Genomic DNA, 10113 nt, shown 5'->3' with positions numbered 1-10113 from the left:
ATAAATTAAAAACAAGCAATTTTCTTTATTTTTCTCCCTGTTGCATAAAAATCAAATTCCCTTCAGTTCCTCTCGATCCTCATTTTCTTTTTTGATCGCGAGAGAAATTGAGAAATTCTGGGGTTTGGGAGACCAAAGAAAAATGAAGGCTATGGAGACGGTACATGATCTGATTGAAGAAGCTAAACTTCGAACGGTTTGGTGGTGTCTTTGTATCTTTTCCGTCACTTACTTCTTATCTCGTAAGTTCTCGATTCCTTTTGCTTTCTTCATCTACTTCTTGATTCTGTACAGTGCTAGTGAAGCTCGTTTTGAAGGTTCAATTTCTTAGATTTTTTGATTGATTAATCAGTGAATTTGCGTTTTGTATTGTATCAATTGAGCTAGGGTTAACGTTTTATGGAACTTGCTATTACCATGGCGTCGGTGATTTTTAACTGATCAGGAGTTTTTTGTTTCTTTGAAGATGAAAGATTTTAATTATTATTATTTGGTACTTAGTTTTGATCAAGGCAGGGTAGTTACGATTTTTATGTAATTTTTGAAACTTTTTCCCCACCTAATTATGCTTTGGTTGCCTATGAAAATTAAGGACTCTTTAGAAAACCAAAACCTTGATTTTTTTTATTAAAAAATGATGAAATTACATCATTTGAGGTTAGTTATAAATGGAAGTTTAAGTGGCATGAAGTTGATCCATTGCTAGAGTCCTCGTCAGTGATAGATTTGTTGCTTCAAATAAATATTTTTATTTATATGCATGTGCATGTGCATGTGCATGTTGCAGCTTTGGTGTGCTTTCGTTGGGAACCAAGCAACGGTGATGATAATTATCCAATATAAATAATTACTCAATATAATGTTATTTATTTATTTATTTATGGTTCTTGTGGTAATCATTGCAATTCATTACAGATACAAGTTCATCAATGTGGATGAATCTACCCATATCAATTCTCATTGTGTCTGCACTAAGAATTTTGTCTAATGAAGTGGAGTTCAGCTGGAAAGCACGCCAGTCAGTTCGTCGACTGTCTTATTTGTCACATTTGGAGAAGAAACAGTTGTCTATGAATGACTCACGACTTTCCATTGTGCCACCGGCACCAAAGTGGAAGCGGAAAATTGATTCTCCAGTTGTTGAGGCTGCAATTGGTGGTTTCATCGATAAGATATTGAAGGATTTTGTGGTAGACCTATGGTATTCAGAAATTACACCAGATCGGGAGGCACCTGAGCTGATACGGTCGGTAATCATGGATGCTCTTGGTGAGGTATCTGGAAGGGCTAAAGAGATAAATCTTATCGACTTGCTAACTAGGTAATTTTTTTTCATCCTATAATATCCTTTCTAAAATGAAATAGGTCACACAAGTTTTCAAGAAACTTTTCATAGTTAAATAGTCATTTATAAGCTTTACGTGTGAAAACATTGGAATGAAATACTGTCTGGTGTTGCAGGGATTTGGTTGATTTAATAGGGGATCACTTAGACCTCTTTAGAAGAAATCAAGCAGCTATAGGAGCTGATGTGATGGCAACTCTTTCTACTGAAGAGAGAGATGAAAGGTTGAAACACCATCTAATGGCTTCTAAGGAGCTTCATCCTGCATTGATATCTCTCGAGAGTGAGTACAAGGTGTGAGTGGAGTGTTCCAATTTTTTTTCCTGCTTTTGTATGCACCTTCTTCATTGTTATTTAATGATCTCCTTTTCTTCTGCTTCCCATTTTCCTCTTCCAAAAAGGTTCTTCAACGACTGATTGGTGGAGTTTTAGCTATAGTACTTAGACCTCGTGAAGCTCAATGTCCGCTGGTTCGGACTATCGCTCGAGAGATTGTAACTTGCTTGGTAATGCAACCTCTTATGAATCTTGCAAGTCCTGTGTAAGTATACAGATTACTTGCTCTTGGTTTTAGGTCTGTTTTTTTTCTTATAGATGCTAATCTTCTAAAGAATTGAAATTATTTTAGGTGCAACATTAGAACTAGAGGAAAATTAGAATTAAACGTAAATGGTGTTGCTTTGCTCAAGGCCACAGTCTAAGAATGTGTGCACTTGCCTCCTAATATTTGTGATGCAAATAGCACCTGGAAAGTTTATAAAAGAAGGGGAAAATCTATTTCTATAAGCATGTCTATTTGGCTTGGTCCTAATTGAAGTAACCTAGACAGTTTTACCAGGTAAATAGAACATAATTTAGGGGGTCTAACTGTCAGGGGCAGTTATGTAATTTTCAGGGGTAATTTTGTGATTTGTAACATTTACCAGTCAACTTATTCACCATTATGGAAGTGACTTGCTAACTAGCAGTAGCTATGGTGCGCCTTCCTAGGCACCTCTTCATTAGCCTATATATATTGGTTGTAATATCCACTTTTGGAGAATTATTTGAAGTGAATGAAATGAGATTTTTCAGCCTTCAAGGTTAGAGATAAACATCAAGAGATAAATGAGCCATCTTGATATTGAATAGGAGGATTACTATGACTTTAACACTTGGTAGTTTACCAAAGATGAAAATGAGGGGTGGTGCCTAAGAAGTCCTAGGAGTTATTTATAGGAGCCTAGTGTGATGATAGGTTTGTTTTCTTTTTCTTAAACCTACTTGATCCTTAGCTCCTTCATGTTACTCCTCAAAAACACAACCTGTCCCCTATTTTTCATTTTCCAACCTATCAAATCTGTCACAACTTGTAAGCCATAGTACCAGGGCGCTGTAATTGTAGATCCTGCATCAATTTGGAGGTCATAGGAAAGAAGTAATATGAATTATAATAATGAAAAATTGGATTTTTTTTAAACTCTCTCCTAACAAGTTATATATGATCAACCATTGTTGCTGGTTGGACTGTCTGATTGAAGAATTGGTCATCAGCTGCTATCCTCCACCAAATGATTCATCTTTCATGAGTTGATTAGTTTTCAAAGTATATGTTGCTATGACCATCCTGATTGGTGTGTTATCTGCAAACATGTTATGATTGTTTGTGTTTTTCATATTTTGTATGTAATATTGTGTGGATTAGATAAATTTTTGGAACTCTTTAATGTCAATGTATACCTCTGTATACTGAATCATCGTTATGCTTTATGTGACCAGGTATATCAATGAGGTACTTGAATTGATTTTACTTTCCATTAAAGATGATAGTCCAAAAGATACTGTTGGTGATCAACCTGCAGCGAGTGTGCATACTGCTGACTCTACCTTGAGAAAAGATCCTTCTGTAAATAGTCAAAGGACTGGAACTGTTGACAACAAAAGAGACTATCAAGGAACAGATAAAACTTTGTCTAAAATTGATGATCGCGGAGAAATGTACTTGGATTATGACTCACAACAAGACCATATGCAGCCACATCCTGCAGAGTGGGCACGAATGCTAGAGGTGGCGACCCAGAGAAGAACGGAAATTCTTACTCCTGAAAATCTGGAAAATATGTGGACGAAAGGAAGAAACTATAAAATGAAAGAGAAAAAAAAAGTTAAAGCAGGGGTTCAGCAATCAATGGCAAAGAGTTTAGTTACAAGCATTGCAACTGATTCTAATTTAGGAAAAGATATGCTGATGAATACCAATGTAATCTTTAAAGAAATGGATGAGAAAGCTATAGGGCGCCTAACACCTAGATTGAGTCTAGATACTTTAACAAGTCATGAGCACAAAGATGGGAGACAGCCTACTCAGGATGGTAGCCAGGAATTGTCTTTTGAAGGCGCACATGTTGGTGGTGAATTGGAGAATGCCGGCAATCTCTCTTTGAATGAAAAAAGAGGTGGACTTAGGAGATCCAATAGCACCTCTGCTCTAGAAGCCCTGCCTGATAAAAATAATGCATTTACAGGAGATGGGGGGGGATCCATTATCTCAGAATTTTATAGCCCAGATTTTCGTAGGAGTCCAGATCATGCTGTTAAGGTCTCAAACATGGTAGTTAGTAGCGAGGGACGTCACAGTCCCAAGCTGAAGTGTCGGGTGCGTTTTCTTCTCTGAGTTACTGTGAGCCATACAGATTTTGGAACAATTAAATTATCTCTGGATTCTTTGTGAAATAAGGGATCTACATTAGAGCTTCTTCTTGGGCCTTGCTCTTTACCAGTCACCATACTTGAATGTATTTCATTTATTTTACACCTTGTATATCCATGTCATTACAGGTCATGGGAGCATACTTTGAGAAACTTGGGTCAAAATCTTTTGCAGTTTACTCAATTGCAGTGACAGATGCAGAAAACAGAACTTGGTTTGTGAAAAGAAGGTTTGCTTCTCATCTAAAGATGACTTAAGGCTGCTAGTTTTGCTAAAAGTTTTGCATTTTCTTGATCCATTCCATTTACTATTCTTCATATTTACTGCATTGATGTTGTTTCTGTGAAAGTTCTCGAAGTTTCTAGATAACTTGAAGCTATTTTGCTTTTGCGTCAATTTCCATCCTCTTCTGCAGATACAGGAATTTTGAGAGATTGCATAAACATCTGAAAGAGATCCCAAATTACACATTGCACTTACCTCCCAAAAGGATATTCTCATCAAGCACTGAAGATGCTTTTGTTCATCAACGCTGTATTCAGCTTGATAAATATATTCAAGTATTGTCTAATCTGTGCTCCGAATTTCTTATTTAGAATGCTTATTTCATTTTTCTGCTTCTTTAATCACGTTGCGTTTCCCAGGATCTCATGTCTATAGCCAACGTTGCGGAACAGCATGAAGTTTGGGATTTCTTAAGCGTTTCCTCAAAGGTACGGATTCTGTGGAAACTGAAATTTGTTTCTGAAGAATTTAGCTGAACTTATTGTACCCCTTTTTTTCTTCTTTATACTTCCATTTGTTAAATTAAATGACTCTGAATTTCTTTTTTTCTGTTTCCCGCCTTGAAGAATTATTCTTTTGCAAAATCTTCCTCAGTCATGAGAACCCTGGCAGGTATGTGGGTGTGTTCTTCTTTGTTGCTTCATCCTGACTTCTTATTGAAACTACAATTTCGCTGCTAAGCACCATCTTGTTTATATGGTTTATCTCTCTCTCTCACACACAAATGCACACTTGCTGTAGAGAATTGATTGGTACCTTGGTTTTCCTGTTTTTGAGAGAGGTCTTGCTTCCTTTGGCTTATACACGTGATTTCTGAATTGTTTGAAGACTTGCATATCTTGGTGCACATCAAATTTCTTTTCTTAAATTGAATCTTTTGTTTATTTTGTTTTTATTGTCCATCACCTTGAGGATATGCTACAGAACATTTGATTTGACCCCTATTTTGCAAACAAGTAATTTAGTTTTGAAGAGAGCCATTTATTGAAGACCTCTATAACCCTTTCAATCTTTGAATAGCAAAATCATCTCAATTACCATTAGTTTAATGCTGTGGGTCCTGAGTGAAAGCTATGAGTATTGTTTCTTGTCTATCCCCTCTGCTAAAAAAGTTTCCTCATTTAATTATGTAATGTAACTTGACAGTCAATGTGGATGATGCTGTGGATGATATTGTGCGGCAATTCAAAGATGTTTCAGATGGCTTTATGCGTAAAGTTGTTGGTTCAACTTCCCCATTCGACGAAACCAATTCCTCAATCTACAACAGGAACTTGTCCTGGCATTTGGATGATGTGAATAAACTTGTCTCAAGGCAGGATACTTTAGAAACTGCAAACAGCTATTCTGAAACTGAAGAATGTCATAATCAAGGGAGCCATGACCAGAAGGGAGTTGGATCTACTGCAGAAGCCAGTGGTTGTCATTCAGTTAATGAATTGAATGCAAAGGGTTTTCCTCCTCTGGTGTTCAAACAAGATGAGGAGTCGCAGGCCTTAGGTTTAGAGAAAAAACCTGTATTAGAGGAGAAAAGTGAAAGGATTAACCATGGCGTGTTTTCTGTAGCAAACTCTGCAGTAGCTTCCAGTCATATGAATGATGCAGTCGGAATGCCACCTGAGGTATTTTAAGTTTGGTTATCTCTAATTTATCTCTCATTTTTTTCATGGCTCATGACCTTTTGCTGCAAAGATAATTTGGGCTTGGGGCATCACAAATTACCTGATTAAGTTGATAGAGCATAATAATAGTTTCTTCTTGTAGATTTGCTATTTCACTTTACTATTTTCCTACAAGTTAAAATAAGCATTGCCTTTTCAAGACTGGGTTATTCATTTAGCTGACTTCATTTAGTTTGGTATCAATGGTTAGTTCGGTCAAGTTCCTTCTCAGTAAACCACACACAAGATCTTATAAACATATAGAGTACCACCTTCTACTCCCCAGCTATTTTGCTAATGAACTTTTTTTGTTTTGGACACTTTCAATCGAAGAAACTTGTGTTCTAGGATTAAAACTATTCAGGTAGATTAGCTAAAGATACATCACACCTGTCAAACCTAAACAGATTGAATGATCAGCTTCATGTTAAAAATTGTTGAGGTTGTTGATTATTGATTTAAAGCTGAATGAGCATTTTATGATATCTATTAGTAGTAATGGAGGTCTTCGAGGAGTTTTCATTGTTTTTTAAATCAAATGTATAAAAATTGGTTCCAGGAGCTGAGGATAGCTAGATTATATAGTATTAAGATAGAAAAGGGCAGATGTAGGATTAAACTTGTTAAATACAGTCAGACAAGGGCACTGATACATGACAACCTAGAGGAGAATGTTGCTAGAGGTGGAAATTTTTTGGGTTAGGGACATGGGAATTGAGTAAAATAACTGCAATACTGAATCTGTATTTTATGAATGATGATGTCAGGCATTGCAGTCATGTCACAGTGTTCAGATGAGACATTCCTTTTCTTAAAATGTTTAGTTTGCCTCTTGATTTCTGAAGCTTGTTTTAATTCACAGCGTAGGGAAGTTTGACTTTGGTATTTTTGCAGTGGACTCCTTCTAATGTAAGTGTACCTCTGCTAAATCTAGTCGATAAGGTGTTTCAGCTTAAAAGAAGAGGCTGGCTGAGGTGAGCTTATTGTTCTCTTTAGTTCATTTATTTCTAGGAAGTGGTGTGTATGCTATTATAGCAACCCTTGTCCGTTCTCCCTACCATATATTTGTGCATGATGCACCAAACTGTGGAAGATAAGAATCAGATGAAATATATAATAACCATGTCATAATTAAGGCTTTAGCTATAGAAGATCTTCCATGCATGGACTGGAATTTGGGAAAGAATCTCAAATTGTATTCTATTTGAAAAATTTGAGACATTCCTAAGCTGAGTTTGTGCGATTGCCTTCATTGAACTTATGTCTCCAATGAAGTTTGGTTATCCTCGATTTATTTGAGCTAGGAAATTTAAGTGGATATTTGGTGAATTCCAGAAGGTTACATTTAATGAAATTTCAATGGTCGATGGTTTTTCTGTGAAAAGTTGTTTTACTTGAATATAATATAATCTTTCTCCCTTTCATGGTATGAATAATCTTCCAGAACCTGTTTTGCTGGTTATTGGGCTACTATTGTTTAGTCTTTCACATTTGATCATCTTTATTAGCACAGAAGACAGGTCTTTTGGATATCAAAGCAAATACTGCAGTTAATAATGGAAGATGCTATTGATGACTGGCTTTTGAGGCAAATTTACTGGCTTCGGAAGGAGGACACGATTGCTTTTGGGATTCGATGGGTGCAAGATGTAAGAACTGAACCAATTTTTTGTTTCTTCATTAAGCTTACTGCACAGATCTTTTCCCAACTGTGTACGTGATTGATATAAAAAAAATTTACTTGGCATGATGCCCGTTAATTCCTGCCATCTTCAAGTTTTCAAGTAATGAGAGAGGTGTTTATGATTGGCTATTAAAGTTTTCAAGGTTACTCTAGGCTAGCTTCGTGCTTGTTTGGGCAACCAGCTTTACAGCATAAGCCTGATGAGGGCTATCTTAGGAGTGCCACTGTGTTTTTGCTGCCATGCTTGTTGCCTCCCTGAGACCTAATTGTAAATGAAATTGTAACAGATTCTGGGTGCCTAAACTGTTGCCCAACACATGCGAGCGATACTTGGTAAAAAGAGTCTTCATTGGTATGTGCTCAAAGTTGCCAAGGCAGGATTACACTTCTGTTTGATAGTGAACATGTTAAAGCCATCCAAAAGTAAAGCATTGATGTGGCTATCAGAATTAGGTTTTGTTTGTGTTGAGTTTAATTCCACAGTGATGCTTTGTCACTGGTCTAACTACATGTTAGTTAATGCCTTATCCGGGTTTGTGTGGTTAGCCCTCATCAAGGCATCATCTGATGTTGAGATGATTCGATTGAGGCAGTTTTTTTTTGGTTTTTTTTAAATAAGTTGTGAACTGGACTATAGTTTGACTTCTGTTGCTCTCTTGTTGATCTTGATCAGACTGACTGACTGTTAAATTATGTTATTTTCTTATGATGAATTACTTTCAGATTCTCTGGCCAAATGGCATGTTCTTTATGAGAGCAAGGGTTGCACAAAGCAAAGTTGACGATGACCAACCAAATCTCATACCTTTTCAGATTAGCCAACTGAGTGGCAGTAAGGTCTCTAATAAGGGTTCATTCGAGGAACAACTCGAGGCTGCTTGTAGAGCGAGTGATATAAAAAAAATGCTCTTTGGTGAGTATAGTTTTCTTAAACCATTGATACTTATATAATTTGAGGTCCTTTTACTGGTCTTGAGTTTGGCCTCATTGTCACCATGGATTTGTTGATCATCAGCTCTTTGAGAAATTTCTGAATGGTTTTATTTATTTATTTATTTATTTTGTTCTCATAACATTGACTTGTTTTTTTTTCTAATTTGGTAGTCATGTGATACTTGGATTTGACACAAGTCCATTTCTGATAGCATGTTTGGTACAACATGAAGGGGGGATGAAAATAGTGGTTAAGAAAATTAGGAAAGTGCTAGATTATTGTACTTACTTTAACTAATAAAGTTAGGTTTTAACTCACTTGGGTCCCTCATTTTTTTTTTCATTTCTCTTTTTTTATTCTTTTATTTTCATTTTTTTTTTATCGTTCAACATTAAGTTTGTATTCATTTTTTTATTTCATCTTTCAATATTTAGTTGATTTTGAATTGATGTTCATAATGTGTTTCGGTTTGTTTTCTACGATGTTATTGTAGTTTCAATTAAAGAACTATCCTTTTGTTATCGTATAACTAAGAAAAAAATAGTTGAGATAAAAACAAAGTTATCAAATCTAGTGAAGTTTATGATCTAGGTCACGAGGTTGACAGGTTAAGCAGCCAAAAAAAAAAAAAAATACTATCCTTTTGTTATCGTATAACTAAGAAAAAAATAGTTGAAGATAAAAACAAAGTTATCAAACCTAGTGGAGTTTATGACCTGAGTCATGGGTTTGGCGGGTTAAGCAACAAAACCTAGGCTGATTCATTATGTCACCTTCTCAATATATATACTTTTTTAAAGGTGTCATCTTGATTTTTTTTTTAAACGAAACCATGTTTTTTACATGTCTTTTGAGTTGTCTTTGGACCCGTTAAGTTAACTGAATCATGTTGAGATAGATTTAACACAATTTAATTTTTAAACCGAGGGCTAGGAAAAGAGTTGGGAAGGGAGGTTCCGAGGTTGATCCACTAGGCCAGGTTTGATAACAATGCCAAATAGTTTTCTGCGTTGAAAAAGTTAATGGATTTTTTTATCCAACTTGTAGCTTAGCATGAACATGCAAACTAGTTTCAATATAAACAGCTTGGAAAACAGAATTTGTCCTCTCATTCCTCACTCCATTTCTCAAGAGAGTAAAAGTTGCATGCATGTTTTGCTACATGTTTCTATTTTCAACAAAAGCAAGTCATTGAAAGCTGTGTTTGTCTGATTTGTTGGAACTTTCATCGTTTGGATACTAGAGGTATAAGTTGAGGGTGTAGATTTTGTCTTCCAATTTTGGATGAACAGACTCTTCGCTTCAGAAATCTAGAGTTGAGTTTTATCAAGAACATGGTTACAAAATTTTCCCTTTTGTCAGATGGAGCTCCTGCAACTTTAGTCAGCTTGATTGGAAATAAACAGTACAAGCGCTGCGCAACAGACATTTTCTATTTCACTCAGGTAGAGTCCTCTGTACTTTTTATGTTACGGGTTTAGGTGCAGTAAAATCAGCCCCCCCCCCCCTCAAAAA

The 10113-nt window shown here is 36.0% G+C and overlaps 1 protein-coding gene across 2 annotated transcripts in view; it reads left to right on the top strand.

Moving 5' to 3' along the window:
• Positions 1–10113, top strand: part of LOC105111894 (uncharacterized) — a 10776-nt gene continuing 663 nt past the window's right edge. The window contains exons 1-14 of one of the 2 annotated variants that reach the window (XM_011007373.1): positions 1–242; positions 916–1321; positions 1462–1639; positions 1747–1886; positions 3104–3980; positions 4163–4263; positions 4450–4594; positions 4679–4747; positions 4886–4931; positions 5466–5941; positions 6875–6954; positions 7494–7629; positions 8388–8577; positions 9961–10043. In XM_011007373.1, coding sequence (XP_011005675.1) covers positions 143–242; positions 916–1321; positions 1462–1639; positions 1747–1886; positions 3104–3980; positions 4163–4263; positions 4450–4594; positions 4679–4747; positions 4886–4931; positions 5466–5941; positions 6875–6954; positions 7494–7629; positions 8388–8577; positions 9961–10043 — 3027 coding nt within the window. In that variant the 5' untranslated portion in view covers positions 1–142. Of the gene's footprint in view, positions 243–915; positions 1322–1461; positions 1640–1746; positions 1887–3103; positions 3981–4162; positions 4264–4449; positions 4595–4678; positions 4748–4885; positions 4932–5465; positions 5942–6874; positions 6955–7488; positions 7630–8387; positions 8578–9960; positions 10044–10113 lie in introns of those variants that run through there. The other variant, XM_011007374.1, reaches the window with a different exon arrangement.

This window comes from Populus euphratica, unplaced genomic scaffold (genome assembly GCF_000495115.2).
Source record: "Populus euphratica unplaced genomic scaffold, PopEup_1.0 scaffold609.1, whole genome shotgun sequence".
In the NCBI taxonomy this organism is placed as follows: domain Eukaryota; kingdom Viridiplantae; phylum Streptophyta; class Magnoliopsida; order Malpighiales; family Salicaceae; genus Populus; species Populus euphratica.
The sequence above is the reverse complement of the archived record's forward strand: the minus strand, read 5'-3'. Positions and strand labels throughout refer to the sequence as shown.